Consider the following 19,795-nt stretch of genomic DNA (forward strand, 5'->3'; position numbering starts at 1 on the left):
TGAACTGAAGCTGGGAGCACGCGGTTTCTTTACAGTAATCTTCTCAAACCTGCAAGACAAAGAGAAAGTTTTTGAAAATGGACCATATTTCCATAATAATGCAGGTTTATTTATGAGGTATCGGGAGGAATGCTATAACCTGGACCAAGAAAACTTCCTAGCAGCACCTGTATGGGTTAGACTGTTTGGACTACCTATGGATTTCTAGGACAAAGAGATTCTTGAAGGAATAGGGAACACCATAGGCAATTTCGTAAAGATAGCAGAATCAACTAAAAGAGGGGGATATACCTCGTATGCAAGAATATGTGTATACATGAACATTGCAAACCCTATACCAGGTGCAGTCGAGCTAGAGTATCATGAGGAGGTCTGGCAGTAGGCTCTGGACTACGAACATATACCATTTAGATGTAGAAAATGTCATGAATATGGACACGTTTTTAAGGAATGTCCCTTAAATGTAGAGGAAGAGGAGAGAAAGACCAAGCAACAAAGGAAAACCACTGAAGACGATGAGGGGTTTCAAGAAGTAAAACACAAGAAATGACCCACTAAAGTATTCCAACAGAAAGGCAGGAAAGAACAACAAACCACAAGTCAAGAGACAAATAGGTACGAAATACTGCAAACAGAAGAAGGGGAGGGAGAAACCCAAAAGATGGACTACCAAGAAGGGACAGATCAGGATGGCATGGGGGAAAAAGTAGGACACCAACAACAATAAGCAGAAAGCTCAAGAAGAACCCGAAGAAAAGGGGAACCAAGAAAAGGAAGTATACCAGGAGTATGAAGTAATGGAAATAGATATAAATAAAGGGGATGATCCAACCACAGAAGAGGAAATTTAAAACACTTTACTGGATAAGTGGAAGAACCTGGACGAATGGTTTATCCCAGAGGAAGATAAAAAAACTATACAAAGACATCTTCCAAAATACAAAGAAAAGCAAGAGAGTGGAAAAACAGGGATGAACGAACAGCTTGGAACACAACAGGATAATATCCAAGAACATCAACATAAAGGAAAGGGGGGAAAAAGAGGACGGAAGAACCTACAAGAATCCATTCAAATAATGGGCGAAATGTTAGTCAACACAGGAAGATTAGTGCCGCTCTCAGCGGTCTTCCACCAAACAACCCAACCGCCTCAATGATTATTACATCATGGAATATAAGAGGGCTTTACAGCAAGGGTAAGCAAAGATATCTAGCTGAGAGGATCAAAAAAGAAAAACCTCAAATCATGCTGCTTCAAGAAACAAAAATAATGGGAGCAAAAATGGAGGAAATTCTAAAAAAAATCAAGTCTTATTATGAAAGTATGACAGTAGATGCAAAATTCCTTCAAGCAACATGGCGGTTCATGAAAAAAGATATTGTTAATGCAGTAGAAGAATCAAGAAGCCATAAAAGAATGCACCCAGCATGGAATGCTACCTTTTTGGCCTTAATACCAAAAGTAGATCAGGCTGAAGAACCCCATAGCTTTAGACCAATAGCTCTTTGCAATGTAATCTATAAAATTATGGCCACGATAATGGTAAAAAGATTACAACCCCTACTCCAAAAATTGATAGCAAAAGAACAAATAGGGTTTGTGAAAGGCATATATATTGTGGATGGGATTGTAGTTGCGCAAGAGGTGATCCACTCCCTAAAGAAAACCAGAAATAAAGGAATGATTGTCAAACTTGACATAGCGAAGGCATATGATAAACTCACCTGGCAATATCTACAAGAAATCCTTCAAGCCTACAGATTTGATGATATATGGATAGCATGGATAATGTCCATGATATCCAGACGAAGTATGTTAATCCTGCTTAATTTGACCCCTACTGACACCTTTAAGCCTTCCCATGGCCTAAGACAGGGAGACCCTCTCTCACCGTTCATGTTCATCTTAGAAGCGGATGGTTTAGGTCAGTTAATCAATGCCAGAGTAAGTAGAGGAGAATTCAAAGGGCTAATACTATGGGGGGAAGACTTAACTATCACACATCAACAATTTGTGGACGATGTGATGATGTACAACCAAGCAAACCTCAAGGAAGCAAAAAAAATAGGGGATATCTTAACAGAATTTACAAAAGCTTTGTGAACAGAGGTGAATAAAGAGAAAACCGGAATCTTCTTCTTCAACACTCCAGGAGCGAGCCAAGCCTTCCTGGCAAGAACATTGGGGTTCCAAATTGGGCAGTTCCCAACAAAATACTTAGGAGTACAACTGAGTGATCAGCAGTACAGAGTAGCGAATTGGCACGGTTTGATAAGGAAAATTCAAAAAAGAATGGACAATTGGACGTTCAGAACGCTCAATACACCGAGTCGTCTCATACTCCTGAAATCAGTCCTCCAAGCTATGCCAGTCTATCAGATGGCAAGTCAAGCAATCCCTAAGACCATATGTCAGAAAATGGTGCAAATATTTAAAAATTTTCTATGGCAAGGGGCAAACAAATAAAAAAAATGGGCATTACTTTCATGGACATGGTTAAGCAGGTCAGTATTAGAGGGAGGTCTGGGACTCAGAGACCCTTATATTTTAAACCAAGTCATGGGGGAAAAATTATGGTGGAGATGGATTCAAGGAGGGAATGACCTATGGAAAATGTTGTGGGAACAAAAATATGAGATACCACGGACACCAGAAGGTAAACTCTGCACCTGGACAGAAAAGAAAGGTTCAGCGATTTGGAACCTGGCCAATACGAACAGAGCCCTGATAAGAGACAACAGCTTCTAGGAAATTCGTGAGGGAGACAAAGCATATTTTTGGCAGGAAGGGTGGCAACAAAGAGGTACCCTAAGTCAAGAACCCCAGCTACATGAAATACAATAGTACACAACCCAAGTAGTGGAAGACATAGTAAGAAACTATTGGGTAGGTGACCAAAACAGTTATTGGCGAAAATGGAAGATGAAGAGTGACTGGCCTGAAGCCCTAGAAACTGATCAATGGACTACCTATCACAAAGAAATCGCAACCAGGAAAATAGCTATTAAAGAAAGACCAGATATAATAAGATGGGGCAAATGCATTAAAGACATGTTCAGAATATCAGAAGGCTACCATATGAAAACGGGTGGGGCTGGAAATGCAAACACCAAAAAATGGAAAAGAATCTGGCAGTTAAAAACTGGCAAAAAGTGGCATTTTTTACCTGGACAATGCGACATGGGCAAGCCTTGACTTGGGATCAATTAAGATGGAAAGGGATGCACATGCCCTCGCATTGTGCACTATACCAAAAGCAAGAAGAAACCATGGAGCATGTCGCAAATTCCTGCAATGTAAGTAACATCCTGTGGAAAAATCACCAACAACTTTTTGGGATTACAGAAAGAAAGTTAGAGAGCATTAAAACAACAATAGATTTGTGGAGCAGCAAGCTATACTGTAACATAATCCTCAACCATGCTTGGAACCTGTCAATTGGGTTCTTCCTGTGGAACATTTGGAAAGCCCGAAATAGGGTAATATTCAAAACATAAAAAAAATGACACAGGGGAAATGTGGAACCAAATTATGAGAAACATAAGGGAAACAATCACTTTGGGAAACTGGACAGAGGAAGACTGGAAGATGGGAGGCATGGAAACCAGTATTATAAACCGACTGGAAATTAAAGCAAAAAACTCAAGTATCATAAGGAAGGTACATGATGCAGAAAAGGCAAGTGCAGAAGAAAGTTACATGAATCCCCCCCAAGGATTCACAAAACTAAACTTTAACGGGGCAGCCAAAGGCAACACAGGGGAGGTGGGTATTTGAGGGATATTCAGAGACGAGGAAGGAAAGATCATAAGGACATATGGAATGGACTGCAGCATCCCCACAAACAATGAAGCTTAATATCATGCACTAAACAGGGGACTGGAGATAGTGATACGAGAAAGGTACCAAAGATTGCAGATAGAAGGGGACTCCATGCTGATCATAGAAACCATAAAACAACTACAGCAAGGAGCACCCGTGGAAAAACTAAGCAAAAGTTGGAGGACGGCGTGGGTAATAACAAATGTTGAAAAGCAACTTCAGCGACTGGCATATACCATCTCATCCCATGTGAAAATGAAAGGAAATGCCTCGGCGGACCTCCTAGCGAACTGGGGATGCCGAAATAAAGAGCAACAGTTAGACACCGGAGAAGCAGAGCTCAACCAAAATGAGGAAATGAACCAAATGAAACAGGAAATCGAAGCAGACAAACGACAACAAGAGAATTCGGGTGACATATATGGGAGGGTAGAAGGATGAAGGCAGGTGCCGGCAGATCAGCACAAATCACCGACGGAACAACACAGGACAGAAGAACGGACAGAGAGGATAGGGATGACAGAAGAGGCAAGAGAAAGGATGGACCCGAGAAGTGTGGGGGAAGAAATGGAAAGAGGTGGGCGAAGGGAGAACAGGATAACAGGACCGAGAAGGGACAGCAAAGGAAAGCCAGATGGCAATGCAGAGTCAGCAAATGGACAACAAGAGCAGCCGGGAGAAGATAAACATTAATGAAGCACGGAAGATAAGACATTTGCGCAGCATCCCAAGGAAAGTGGGCCGGAAAGCGAGCCAAGGATGGACGAAAATGGAGACAAGTGGAGGTAAGATTAAGACAGAGGAATATTAAAAGAATAGAGTATGAGGGAAACTATGCATTTTGCATGTGGACACGGAAGAAGGAAGGTGGCGAGCGAGAACGCATTGATAGCAAACGACAGCTGCAGAAGATAGAACAGCGCAACCAGGTCGACGGGTATGTTAAATTTCCTCCCCCTCCCTTGGGAAAAGGATTTTTTGTGATGCATAGCATAGGCATGAAGTTAGATAGGGATAATCTACATCACCTCAGATTCAGTTTCAGAATTAAGGTAGTTTGAGATAGGGGAAAACCTCGAGAATCCATGGTTGGGAAGGGTGAGTATAACAGTAAGGAGAAGGGCAGACAGGAATTGATGGACCCATCCACCCATGTCCCCTACATCAGATGTGGAGTCCCGGGAATTTCAAACCCTAAGACTATGCCTTCGGAAAGGAAAACACGGAAAATCCAAGAGTGGAATCAGGAGCATCTCATAGGAGCCAGAGAATCTGAAGGAAATATGGAGGGGGACTCTGAACCAGAGGAGCCCAAACCGAGGATGGGGATAGGTAAGCCTAGGAGAGCTAGGAGGGGCCTTGAATGCAAGGTGGACCGTTCATCCTAGAAAAAACACGCTAACTATCATAGCGTAACCCTAAGAGGGGGAAGCTTGGAACTAGAAAGTTCTAGAGGGGCCTTAGATCTGCATAATCGAGACAGCTATAACTTGAGAGGACCTATGACGAGGGATGGTAGTACTACCCTTTTCAATTATACCACCCCAAAGGTTAAAACTGACAACTGTGTTCATAATGTGATAGGTCTAACAAACAGTAAGGGGGCAATTGCAACCCAGCCAGAACATTTGAAGGATAAGAGCACTAGAAAGTTGAACAGCAAAAACATGGCACCCAGGCAAAGTAAGAGAAATGGTAAGCAAGAGGCAGGAACAAGCAGCACAGGCCAAAAAAAAGGAAGGAAACCGACAGGCGAACAGACTAAGAAACTAGTGGACGTCTACATGAAGGCAAATCCGCAAGAAGTCCAGGACTAGATTTGGAGTTGGGAACGAGACCTAAGACAAAATATATGACGCAGAGACCTTCCCCTGCATGAGTGGGAAGAAATGGTACATGACCCAGGCACAACAAATGGTCGGCAATCTCTCTATACCAGGACTTTGCAACAGTACTAGATAATGAAACACATTGTTGCTCAAGCCATGACCCTCCATCAGGGAAATATGGAAGGGGAAGTGCTGAACAGGCAAGAGAGAAATAAGGAGTTGGAACTTGGCCGAGGGGAAATGATGAAGGAACTAGCGACCATCCAGATACAAACATACAGGAACAATCTTGCCTTGGGCCGAATTGAACAAACTCTGTTAGAGTTAAAGTGGAAATTGTTCCAGCAGGGATGAGAGCTCCCAGGCCCAGGTGTGAAGCTGTATAATATTGGAAAGAAGATGCTGCGCCTAGAAGAGAAGGAAACATTTCAGATAGCCTCCTTAGATGAGGAGTAGTTTCTTTATCTTTAGTCTTTTATCTTTAGTTTTTGAATGTTTATGTCTAAAAAGCCAAAGATAGGACCTTGGGAGATACGGATAATAATGATGCACTTATTTAAGTTTTGGAGTGGATACAACGCTGATTGATGGTCACCTAGTTTCCCTCGGGCAGGCTCAGATGAGGAGTAGTTTCTTTATCTTTAGTTTTTGAATGTTTATGTCTAAAAAGCCAAAGATAGGACCTTGGGAGATACAGATGATAATGATGCACTTATTTAAGTTTTGGAGTGGATACAACGCTGATCGATGGTCACCTAGTTTCCCTCGGGCAAGTGGGTAATTGAAATTCTTGAATGTAAATTTTGAAAAAGTAAATATAGAAAGTACTACATTATTTACAAAAAAAAAAATTATTTAGATCACAATTATATAAAATTCAATGAAAATTTTACATTCCCATTATTTTGGATAATTTTTACAAACTTCTATTATTTTGGATAATTTTTACAAACTTCTATTGATGATTTTGTTTTATAATAAATACATTTCGACGACTCAAACAAGTTTGACGATGGTTGGCATTGACATATCCTGTTATCACTCAGGTTGTCCTTAAGCTCCGGAAAAGGATACGGCAGAGGTAACCACAAACCAACTTTGGACTGCAGGTTCTAGCCAACCTGCAATCAGAGAGGGCTCTCTCTTTATGATTTAGCTTTGTTTGAAAAGGATTTTAGGCTAGGTCTCGAGTTTAGAGGGTTTTTGTTTGTTTTTGGTGGGAAAATTGATTTTTCAGGTAGAGAGGCAGAGCATAGTCTAAGGGTTTCGAACCATTGGGCGTGGAGTCGAGGAGAAAAACTGCTGGTGCTTTTCCTTAATAACAGTGAGGGAAAATGGAGAAAGATAGCTGAGCATGAAACAATGTTTCAGGTTTAAGGGATGGAAAGAAATGCTAAGTAATGAGAGGCAATTAAGAATCTCTCAATTATGCTTAACAGGGGAAGATAACAGGGTGCTACCTAGGGGTAGTTAAGAATCCCTAGATAATTGGCAAACACAGGTGAATCGGGGTAAACATGAGCCAGAAGGAATTCATATTCATAACCAATTCAATCAGAAGAAAACATAAAGAAATAACAGAAATTGAGCATAGAGAGTATTTAAACTAATTCTAGGCTATTCTTTATTCCTGCTATTTAGATAGTGGTAAACAATAAACAGAGGTAAGATGCACTTATTGCTTCATGCTGCAGCACAAGAATTCCATCTTCATATCTCCATAAACATTCATTCACAACAGATAGTTTGCTCTCCAAGCTTTCGGCAATCTTTGATTATGGAAAAACTTAGGTATACACAGCGAGTCTCTAGTGAAATTCTCAATTGACCAACCCTTAAAACTATACAGAGGGTGGTATATATAGGGAAAAAACTCTCTACAGAGTTCCTTTATTACATTTTGACCTAATTAGGTCATAAAGAAAAATGACTACTTAACCTAATTCTATCCAGAAATAAATGCAAAAAATATCTCGGGCTGCGCTCAGGGCCGCCGTATCAAAACTGAATAAATGATGTTGTCCTTGGTGGCTTGCTGCAGTGTTTTCTGAAATAAATGTGTATGGGCTTCTGCATCTCCGCTGTCTGTATGCATTTAAAGCTTTAACTGTGATTTGAGGGCAAGGATGGGCTTACGCCTCCTGATTTGACTTTCTGGGGGGCCTCATCAATGTTCAGGTGCTTCGAGCCCCTAAAAAATCTTGACTGATACTCTTTGGCTCTTCTTCTTCCTCTGATACTCTTTGGCAATAAATTGATGTTGTTCTGATGTGCCGTGGGTCTTATTCACAAATTAATGGCCGCTGTTCGGCCTCTGCTTCCTTCAAAACTGTTATCTGCTCCTTCCAGCAAGCTTTGCGAAGAAAAATGGGTCTTTCGGCGCCTTTCGGGCTTGCTGGGGGCCGCAGAATGAAAAGATTCCCTGAAGATTCCCCATTCAGGCCCAAAAAATCTAGCGATGAGCGATTTGCGGCCCTTCGCGCCAAAAAAGTGCGATTTTTTGCCCTTCGCGCCAAAAAAGTGCTGATGACGTCAGCATGATGTGACGTTGTACGGCGGGTGACGTCAGCGATGACATCAGCATGATGATGTGGCGGGATGACATCAGCATGACGTCATCATGTACGGACGGTGACGTGGCATGACACGTGGCAAGGGGCCACGCAGGCAGATGACTCGACATGTGACTGGGCAGAGGGGGGTGCCGTAAGTGGTGACTGTGCAGGGGGTGACGGTAAGTGGTTTTGTGGCGCACCACCTTTGGGGGGGGAGCGGTTTTGTCAGAGGGGGCTCCGCCACAGCTCAGGAGCTGACGCGTGGCGGGAGGTACGGCGGTAATACCGCCCATCTCCCGGACGCTAAAGCTCGGGCGGTTCGGAGATGGGGCGGCCCGCCCACCGTTGATCTGTGGGGCGGGCGATCCAACGGTTGGCGGTCGGTGCGAGGTGATGGCGGGATAAAGGACGGGGAATATGCGAAGAATATACCTTTTTTAATATGCGCGTGGGTGGGTTATGACTTAGGGAAAGTGGGTTTGGGGTTTTAAAACAGGCGCGATTAATATTTACAGTTGGGACTTAGGGTAAGGGGTAAAATATGGGTTAAATGCGCGCGGGTTTAGGATTTTATGTACAAAACTTTGGTTAGGGGGCGAAATAGGGGGTTTTTTAGGGTTTTAGGGCTAGGGAATAGGTTGTTAGCATGACCAGGTGCCATCTAACCCCTATTATGACACGGATGGGCTAAAAACAGCCCCAGATGGACTATTTTTTCCCCGGACTTTGAAAAATATGGCTATATTGCCAGGGAGGGGATATTTACATAGCGGAGTTATATATACATAGTTTTAGTAGGGGAAGGGAATAACTGATAGGGAGTTACATAATACTGTTAGTAGTTAATATGAAGGTGACCAGCAAGCGCTAAGGTCAGGGACCTTAGGCTAAATTTGGGGAAAAGAACCTGTAGAGAAATGAAATCCTTGAGTGAAGCAGATCTTTCACCAAGGCAACTGATATGGAGTATGATGAGACTAAGAGGCTCAAGGAGATCTTGACCTCTTTGGGGAGTTAGTAAGTGACTTTGGGGAATTAGAAGAAGGGGGAGTTAGTGATGTTCAGCTCTGAGCTCTTCTGAATGCAAAACTGCCTGCACTGTGATCTCAAAAGATAAACATTTTGAAACACAAAATTGATCATGAATCACCATTCTGCAACCACAGCTACCTACCCAGCCTACTTCCTAACATTTTTTCTTCTTTTGATTTGGGTGCACTTAGACTTGCAGACCCATATTTACAATTTTTATTTTCTTTTTTCTGATTTCCTATCTAAATCTACACTTATTTCTGCCAGGGCCCAGATTAAACAGTTGGGTCCCTTTGATTCTCTACCTATCTACAAAATCTGCCAAGATTAAACTGTTTGGACATATATTATTCTCTATATTCTACAACAGGAAATTGAAACCTAGGGATACCAAGATTGGACTATTTGGACCTCCCTCTAAAACTCTCCAAAACTGGAACACAGCAGTGGCCTTTGGACTAGCACATTTCATGGCTTTTTCTTTGGTCTGTTCTGGAAATATGGAACACTGCAGCTTGCAAAGTATGACATATTTGGCATGTAAAAATGTCAATCATGAAAAATGATACCCTGTTGCAACAGGAGGCTAACATATCTGATCCCTCTTACCTAGAACTTCAAGTGATTATTTTGGGACGGTCATCATCCATTGTTAACGCGTTACCATCCGTGCGATGACACAAATATTTTGTGAAAGCGTGACTTTTCACAGGATGAGATAAGTCAATCTTTTATATGTTTGGAGAGTTAAACTTTTATATGTTTGGATTTTTCCTGTACAAAACTCAAAGTACCAAAAATAAATAAATTTGTCAATCCCCATGTAGTTTTAAACAAAATTGATCCACACACATGAAACAAAAATAGAGAAAAATTAGATTAATAAATTTCACCCGTGTCTTCAGGTTGAAAGTGTGCCAAATGATGACGGTTTTAAAATATTTTAGCAAGATTGTAATCTCACGTGGATGTTCCTTCAATAATAATGGCTTAACTAAAATTAATATTTTTTTTGGGTTAAGTTTGGTGCCTTTTTTTTTCCATTAATATAAAGTAAATTAGTACTAGATAAAACTGGTTAGGTGGTTTCAACTTTGTTGAAAATGTAATTTCAGCTGCGCAACAGTTGAGCCGTGCAACAACATGAAAACTTCGTCGACGAGCAATTGTCGATATCGCATCGACAAAGTGGCAGTGGAGGACTTACAAAGAGGCATTTATATGTTGCGATGAGCGATTGCCGATATCGCTATTGGCGTATCGCTATCGGTGAAAACAAACAGGCGGGCTTTACCATGGGTTATGTTGCGACCCGATAACCTGGACCCGATGGGTATTCAAGATTTTGTTTGATGATTATTTCAGTTCCGCTAGCGGCCTTCTCTTTTCATGTTTTAATGTATTTCAGGCATATGTTATAATATATATATATATATATATATATGATCGGAGGTATCAGCCCATAGTGTGATCGGCATATCGCAATTGGGGAAACCATGGATACACAATTTTTTATATATGAGTGCTATGCGATGAAGCCCGGACCCGATGGGTTCCCGAAGCATAATGGTTTAACATTTGAAGTCCGTAAAAAAAAAAGGAAACTTTATGTGTTTTGTAGTGCTTTTCATATATTTTTCAAATGTAAGAAGAAAAAGAGAATCAGCGCGGAGCTGGTAAAACAAAGGACATGGAGTAGTACAACAGTAGGCGATTGCATTCAATTCTTAGCATGGACGAAGAAGGAAACATGTTGCAATCCAACTCTTTCACATTGAACTTCTCAGCCACCGCAAAAGATATGCAACTCAGTCGAGGACAAGAAGGACAACCTCGAGCAATTCACAACATGGGTCTCCATCCTCATTCATTAGCTTATTCAAATTTTATATGTAATCAGTTTTTTTTGTGCGTAGTAGTCTGTAGAGAAAGAGTGTGTGACAGTGTAGAAGCGCAACAATGCAAGTGAATGTATGTGAGCAATACGCAGCAACGTAGTATGTAATAGCAATGCACAGCAGTGCAGAATATGTTTTCTGGTTATTCTGTAATAGTTTGAATGTTTGGCTTTTGGAACTGCATCTGAAATAGTCTCTTGGTGAATCCCTCTGAGTGGAAGAGGATGAAATTTGTATCAGTTTATTTTTAAATACAAATCCTTTATATGTGTGTTCAATACTCTGTTCTCAGTAATTTGTTAAAAAAGCTTCCCTGTGCTAAGATCTTAAAAAAACAGAGCTTTGTCTCTGTGTGCATTTTATATTGTGTTTTTGGGATTCTTACAAACAAAAAAAATCCCCAATAGTGGTATCAGAGCTAATCCAGGCTCTTTGAAGGGTTCAAAGAAGCTAAAGGAAGGTCCTTTTGTTGCAGTAGTAAATCCTCTCCAGCAAAGTGAAGTCTCAGGCAAAAGAATCCAAGGAATTTTTTCAGTGATCTTTAATACATAGTCAAGTATTGCAAGAATGGCAAGCACAAGTAATAGCATGGGTATGCAGCTCCCACTATTTGATGGCAAAAACTATGACTATTGGGCAATAACAATGAAAGCGTTGTTTGCTTCCCAAGACTTATGGGAAATAGTTGAGGATGGTTTTTAACAACCAGTCGATGAAAATAAGTTTAATAATCTAACTCAGGGAGAGAAGGATCTGTTAAAGAGCTACAAGAAGAAGGATTCAAAAGCCCTTTTCTTCTTGTATCAAGCAGTGCATGGAAGCGTGTTTCCAAGGTTAGCAGCAGCTAAGACATCCAAAGAAGCATGGAAAACTCTTAAAACAGCCTATCAAGGCATGGAGAGAGTGAAGACAGCAAAACTACAGTTGTTGAGGAAAGATTTTGAGAATCTATGCATGAAGGAGTCAAACAATATTGACTCATTCTTCACACATGTAATTGGTCTGGTCACACAGATAAGAACTCATGGATATGTTCTTGAAGAAAGGAGGATTGTGGAGAAACTATTGAGGTGCCTACCCTCAAGGTTCCATGTGATTGTCACCACCATAGAAGAGACAAAGGATCTCACAAATTTCTCAGTTGATGAGCTTCATGCATCACTGATAACACATGAGCAGAGGTTGAGTAGAAATGAAAACTCATCTCTAGAGCAAGCCTTCAAGACCCAAATGTCCTTTGGAAGAGGAAGAGGTCAAGGCAGAGGAAACAAGAGAGGAAGAGGTAGAAGTCAAAACAGAGGTGGAAGGAACAATCCAGCAAATGCTGAAGGAAGAGGCAGCAATCCAAATCAGAATCAAGGCCAAGGCAGCAGAGGACAAAGTGGACAACATCATGCTCAAGGACAAAGGTATGAAAAATCCAATGTCCAATGTTATTATTGTAAAAAATATGGGCATTATGCCAGTGAATGTAGGAAGAAGCAGCATGATGTGAATATTAGATCTAATGCAAATATTACTAGAGAAAATATCAGCCAAGATAATGTGCCGTTAGCTTGTAATATGGCTTAAACAAATAGTGAAGATATATGGTTTCTAGACTCCGGTTGGAGCAACCATATGACAGGAAACATAGCTTTGTTTTCTGCTTTAGATCAAAGTGTGAAGTCACAAGTCACACTTGGGACTGATAGCAAAATTTCTGTTATGGGTAAAGGAGAAGTTAAAATATTTACAAAGCAAGGTGAAAAGAAAACCATAGCAGACGTCTATTATGTTCCTGGAATGAGATGTAACCTCTTGAGTATTGGACAACTTGTCCATAAGGGGTACAATTTTTTCTTTGAGAATGATGTATGCACCATCATGGATAGAGCACCAAGCAAACGATGCATTGCTGAAGTGAAGATGACAAGGAACAGAATGTTCCCTCTTAGAATAAGAGTAGATTTGAAAAACAAAGAAGAAATTGCAGCAGTTACCCAAGAGGCTTTCCAAAGCCAACCAAAAGATGAAAATTGGTTGTGGCACTTAAGATTTGGGCATCTCAACTTTGGAGGTCTTAACTTGCTAAGCAGAAAAGGAATGGTAATAGGATTACCATTGATAGAGAAACCGGACAACCTTTGTGAAGGTTGTATCTTGGGGAAACAACACAAAGAAAGTTTTCCATCAGGGAAAAGCATAAGGGCAAAGGCACCCTTAGAAATTGTCCACTCAGATTTATGTGGGCTGATGCAAAATCCATCTTTAGCAGGCAGCCAGTATTTCCTAACATTTATTGATGATTTTACAAGAAAGACTTGGGTTTATTTCTTGAAGAACAAATCGAAAGTGTTTGAAAAATTCCGAAATTTCAAAGCACTTGTGGAAAATCAAAGTGGGTTGCGTATTAAAGTCTTGAGAACTGACAGAGGAGGTGAGTATATCTCCAAAGAATTTTTATGTTTTTGTAGAGAAAATGGAATACATAAGCAGTTTACAGCTAGGTACACCCCGCAGCAAAATGGAGTTGCTGAAAGGAAGAACAGGACCATCATGGATATGGCGAGGAGCATGTTGAAGGCAAAGCATTTGGCAAATGATTATTGGGTTGAAGCCGTAAATTGTGCAGTATATATCTTGAATAGGTGTCCTACAAAAGTTGTGATGAACAAAGTGCCTGAAGAGGCATGGAGTAGGAGAAAGCAAGGAGTCACCCACATGAAATTTTTTGGATGTGTGGCCTATGCACACATTTCTGATCAGCTAAGGAGGAAGTTGGACAGCAAAGGGGAGAAATGTATTTTCATTGGATACAGTGAGGAATCCAAAGCTTACAGGTTGTATATCCCATCCACCAAGAAGTTTTTTTGTGAGCAGAGATGTTCAATTTATTGAGGAGGAGGCTTGGGATGGAAGCATAGAGAAAACAGTTAATGTTAAAAATTGTTTGTCTCATGATGAAGATGATGAGGAGATGGTAGAAATACATCCCCAAACAGTAGCGCCAACACAAGGACATCAAGGAACACCTTTGAGGAGAAATGAGAGTGCTTCTCCAAGCACACCACAAGGAGGAAATTCAAGTGCATCTTCAAGCACTTGCACACCAAGTGAAAGAGGTAAGAAGTTCAGAAACCTGAGTGACATTTATGATGAAGGAATGAATTCCTTATTTGCTTTATATTGTCATGTTGATGATCCTATTCATTTCAAAGATGCAATTAAGGATAAGAAATGGATAGAAGCTATGGATAAGGAGATCAATGCCATAGAAAGAAACAAGACATGGGATTTGGTAGAGCTACCAAAAGGTAAAGAGTTCATTGGAGTCAAATGGGTCTACAAGACCAAGTGCAATGCTGAAGGCAAGATAGAAAGGCACAAGGCAAGACTTGTTGTCAAAGGGTACAAGCAACAGTATGGGAGAGACTATGAGGAAACTTTCGCACCGGTTGCAAGAATGGAAACCGTGAGAGTAGTGTTGTCCATAGCAGCACAAAACAAATGGAAAGTCTACCAAATGATGTGAAATCGGCATTCCTAAATGGAGTGTTAAAGGAGGAGGTTTATATTGAACAACCTCTAGGCTATGAGAAGAAAGGCCAAGAGCACAAAGTGTGCCGATTGAAGAAAGCTCTTTATGGGCTGAAGCAAGCACCAAGAGCGTGGTACAGTAGGATAGATTCCTATCTACTGGAGAATGGATTTGACAAATGTGAGGGAGAACCCACTGTCTACGTTAAAGAAAAGGATGGTAAATTGCTAATTGTTGTGTTATATGTTGATGATGTGATTTTTACAGGTAATGATGACTACCTCATTGAAAACTTCAAATTAGTCATGAAAGAGGAATTTGAGATGATTGGCATGGGTTTGCTGAGATACTTCTTAGGCATAGAAGTAGATCAAAATGAAAATGGAATTTTTATCTCTCAAACAAGATATGTAAATGAAGTGTTGGGCAGATTTAATATGCAAGAATGCAAGGCAACAATCACTCCCATGGTAATGGGATTAAAACTCAGCAAAGAGGACAGCAGCAAGGATTTTGATCCTAGCTTGTATAAGAACATAGTTGGCAGCCTTATGTATTTAACTGCAACTAGGCCTGACATAATGTTTGCTATTAGTTTGATTTCTAGATTCATGGAGAGGCCAAAGGAAGCACACTGGCAGGCAGCAAAAAGAATTCTCAGGTATGTCAAAGGTACAAAAAGATTTGGTATTTTGTATACTTTTTCAGAAAGTTCAGATTTAGTTGGATATACTGATAGCGATTGGGCTGGAAGTGGAGATGATCGGAAAAGCACTTCCGGTTATGTTTTTCACATGGGTTCAGGAGCCATTTCATGGGCTTCCAAGAAACAGCCAATTGTGGCGTTGTGTACAGCAGAAGCAGAATATGTGGCAGCTACAGCAACAACATGTCAAGCAGTTTGGATGAGAAGAATGTTAAAGAGCTTAGGCCAAGAGCAGGCAAAAGCGACGGTGATTTTTGTGACAATAGCTCAGCTATTGCATTATCAAAGAATTCAGTGTTTCATAAGAGAACAAAACACATTGACACAAGGTTTCACTATATCAGAGAATTGGTAAGCAATGGAGAAATCAGTTTACAACATTGCAGGACTCAGGAACATGTTGCAGACATTTTGACAAAGCCATTGGATCAGAAAAGCTTTGAATTTTTGAGGAAGTGTTTGGGTATGATTGAATGCCCAACAGTTGAAATTAAAGGGGAGTGTTGAAAATGTAATTTCAACTGCGCAATAGTTGAGCCGTGAAACAACATGAAAACTTTGCCGACGAGCAATTGCCGATATCGCATCGGCGAAGTGGCAGTGGAGGACTTACAAAGAGGCATTTATATGTTGCGATGAGCGATCGCCGATATCGCTATCGGCATATCGCTATCGGTGAAAACAAACAGGCGGGCTTTACCATGGGTTATGTTGCAACCCGATAACCCGGACCCGACGGGTATTCAAGATTTTGTTTGATGATTATTTCAGTTCCGCCAGCGGCCTTCTCTTTTCGTGTTTTAATGTATTTCAGGCATATGTTATTATATATATATATATATATATATATATATATATATATATGATCGGAGGTATCGGCCCATAGTGCGATCGGCATATCGCAATCGGGAAAACCATGGATACACAATTTTTTATATATGAGCGCTATGCGATGAAGCCCGGACCCGATGGGTTCCCGAAGCATAATGGTTTAACGTTTGAAGTCCGTAAGAAAAAAAGGAAACTTTATGTGTTTTGCAGTGCTTTTCATATATTTTTCAAATGTAAGAAGAAACAGAGAATCGGCGCGGAGCTGGTAAAACAAAGGACATGGAGCAGTACAGTAGTAGGCGACTGCATTCAATTCTTAGCATGGCCGAAGAAAGAAACATGTTGCAATCCAACTCTTTCACATTGAATTTCTCAGCCACCGCAGGAAATATGCAACTCAGTCGAGGACAAGAAGGACAACCTCGAGCAATTCACAACATTGGTCTCCATCCTCGTTCATTAGCTTATTCAAATTTTATATGTAATCAGTTTTTTTGGTGCGTAGTAGTCTGTAGAGAAAGAGTGTGTGACAGTGTAGAAGCGCAGCAGCGCAAGTGAATGTATGTGAGCAATACGCAGCAGCGTAGTATGTAATAGGAATGCACAACAGTGCAGAATATGTTTTCTGGTTGTTCTGTAACAGTTTGAATGTTTGGCTTTTGGAACTGCATCTGAAACAGTCTCTTGGTGAATCCCTCTGAGTGGAAGAGGATGAATTTTGTACCAGTTTGTTTTTAAATACAAATCCTTTATATGTGTGTTCAATACTCTGCTCTCAGTAATTTGTTTAAAAAGCTTCCCTGTGCTAAGATCTTAAAAAAACAGAGCTTTGTCTCTGTGTGCATTTTATATTGTGTTTTTGGGATTCTTACAAACAAAAAAAATCCCCAACAAACTTCCCTAGTAAGAAATCAAGTCTATTGGACACCTAACCTCATTATATGCCATCGAGTAGCAAAAAAACTTAAATCTCTAGATCCAAGCAATATAAGTTTTAGTTTTTTGTCCACTTCCATACTATAGAGTTCTACATACATATGTAAAAATATAGACAAATTTAAAAGCTAGCGGCACAATAAACAAAATTATCAGAAAGTAGGCATGTTAAACTCTGAACCAGAATACATGAGAGTGCTTCTCAATTTGACCAAGATGAATGCTCTGTTTTCGTAGTTGAAACTGCACCTTCTGAAATTCTTTCTTGTAGTTTGGCATTCCTTGAACAGTGACTACCATGAATGCTCTGTTTTCGTAGTTGAAACTGCACCTTCTGAAATTCTTTCTTGTAGTTTGGCATTCCTTGAACAGTGACTACCATGCCTATAGGGATCTACTCCATTATCTTTCCCAACAGACTTTTCAACTAAAACTAATATTGAAAAATTCTAAATTCTAAAATAAAATAGCATCCGTATAGCAAGTGAAATACAAATATAATCTTAATTCATTCGATCTAATTTCTTATAATAGCATGTTTTGACATATGTACTAGCGCCATTTATTTGGACATACAGAGTAAGGCCACGAGTGTTCTAGGTATTTATAATAACATGTTTTTTTGGGGACATACAGAGCAAGGTCACGAGAGTTCTAGGTATTTATAATATCATGTTGACATAACTACTAGCGCAATTTTTATTGGACATACAAAGTTAGACCGCGAGATTTCTAGGTATAGATATCGAATGGCAGGCGTGGCGTGGGAATTGCTTCCAGGGGCACCGCCTTGTGCAGAGTCATTCCAAATTTGTCGGCCATGTCTACGTTCTCCGCACTGATGCCTAGGGGAGGTGCCCAGTCGAATGAATGGATGAGAGAAGCCAATACCAGATGAATCATCCGATTCGCCAATGGAAATCCCACGCATATTCTTCTTCCTGCCCCGAACGGAATCAGCTCGAAGTGTTGACCCCTGAAATCCAGATTGCTCATCTTATCCTCTCCCATAAATCTTCCCGGGGCGAATTTCAACGGTTCATTCCAGATTGCAGGATCCCGTCCGATTGCCCACACGTTGACCAGTACTTGGCTGTGTTTGGGTATCACGAATCCCCCAATCTCACAACGACTATCTGCTCTGTGAGGGAGGAGAAGAGGAACTGGCGGGTGCAATCTCAACACTTCTTTCATCACCGCGTGAAGGTAAGGGAGACGGTCCATGTCACTTTCTTCCACCATTCTTTTGCGCCCAACAACTCCGTCCAACTCCGCTTGGGCTCGTTCCATTATCTCCGGATTACGGACCAGTTCTGTCATCGCCCATTCTATTGTGGTTGCGCTTGTGTCAGTTCCTGCACCCAAAATCTCCTGCAACATACAAGGCAGGCATTAAACATAAGAAGTTACGACCTTCTTTTGCAAAGGGTAGTGCTGAAGCAATAGTTGTGACAGATTAGTTAGTTTCTCCCGTCATGTATTACAGTAACCTGAGATAAGAAGAGACTTACAATTAAGTAGACTATGATACCATTGACTGTAAATTCATCGCTTCTTATGTCAAGCAGAGCGTCCAAGAGGTCCTTTTCACTATCGCTTCCATCGGCGCCTTTGCCTCTTGCGGTGAGGTGATCCTCTATGAATTTCTCAAGAATGGCATATACTTTTCTCCTGTGTATTGCTGTACTACGGGAGATATCCTGTGGATCCCAATGAAACCACTGGAGAAACGGGAAAGAGTCCGCCAGATTAGTAACCGCATGAAGCTCCAGCAGTTTAGCGATGCTTTCTTGCAACACCTGAGAAACACAAGAATCGGGATCAGACATGTCTGTACCGAAGATCATGTTCCCCAATAGATTAACTGTGATGTTGAAGGCAGTGTGTCCAATATTCACACACTTCCCTTTCACGGCGTCTTCAAAGATCAGACGAATACTTTGATATACTTGTTTTTTTCTGAGATGTTGCAGAGCTTCTATCTTCTTGACAGAGAAGAGTTCAGTAGTCGATATACGTCTCAGCATGCGCCAGCGAGGTCCAATTTGGCCAAAACTCAGTGAAGATTTGGTAAAAGGCTTGTTTGCTTGTGTCACAGGCCGTCCTGCAAGGAGGTGGTCATGGATTTTGAGAACTTCTTTTGCCATGGCGGCAGAGGAGGCTACTACTGTGGTTTTCATTCCAAAGGAGAGAGACATGAGAGGGCCGTATTTGGTCGCAAGGTGGAAGAGCGTTTCGTTGGGCTTATCACCGAGCTGGAAGAGATTTCCCACAACGGGCCATCCCGGAGGCCCCGGAGGAAGCCTCGAAATCTTCCTCCTCATCACATGCAAAACGAGGAGTATGATGAACAAGCTGATCCCCGGAATGGAATACGAGAACATCCAACCAAACTCCATTGGCAATTTGATTAGACGCAAGGAAAGAAGACCAAGGAATGCAGGGAAGATAAACGATGTCGTTACGGAGACGAGAGATGACAAAACCATTCGTTGCAAGAGGTTTATATAACCGATAGCCATGTCTACAGTCAAAGATCGTGCTTCTGACTCTTTTGGCACATGAATAATTTAAAACTAAATCAAAAGAATTGAGCACGGGTTCTCTCATACAGTAACAAGGCATAAATTTCAGGGCACGTACTTTCGTCATCATATTCTTAAAG

At 41.0% G+C, this 19,795-nt stretch overlaps 1 protein-coding gene across 1 annotated transcript; it reads right to left on the minus strand.

The window, feature by feature from the left end:
- Nucleotides 1-17,696: 17,696 nt before the first annotated feature.
- LOC149225479 (cytochrome P450 76T24-like) lies at nucleotides 17,697-19,585 on the minus strand. The gene is made up of 2 exons (XM_089375096.1): nucleotides 18,642-19,585; nucleotides 17,697-18,501 (listed from the first exon to the last, which is right to left on the minus strand). Exons 1-2 carry the CDS (start codon nucleotides 19,527-19,529, stop codon nucleotides 17,863-17,865), a joined length of 1,527 nt encoding a protein of 508 aa, XP_089231222.1. The 5' UTR covers nucleotides 19,530-19,585; the 3' UTR covers nucleotides 17,697-17,862.
- Between the last annotated feature and the right edge of the window lie 210 nt (nucleotides 19,586-19,795).

This window comes from Pinus tabuliformis, chromosome J, assembly GCF_031772625.1.
Source record: "Pinus tabuliformis cultivar Carrire ecotype Pingquan chromosome J, CPIR1, whole genome shotgun sequence".
Lineage (NCBI taxonomy): Eukaryota > Viridiplantae > Streptophyta > Pinopsida > Pinales > Pinaceae > Pinus > Pinus tabuliformis.

Bases quoted from the DNA above. Each gene is read 5' to 3' on its own strand.
- LOC149225479 (XM_089375096.1), bottom strand. From the start codon at position 19,529: ATGGAGTTTGGTTGGATGTTCTCGTATTCCATTCCGGGGATCAGCTTG. The intron at 18,502-18,641 runs GTAAGTCTCTTC...TGTATGTTGCAG, and splicing joins GTATCATAGTCTACTTAATT to GAGATTTTGGGTGCAGGAAC.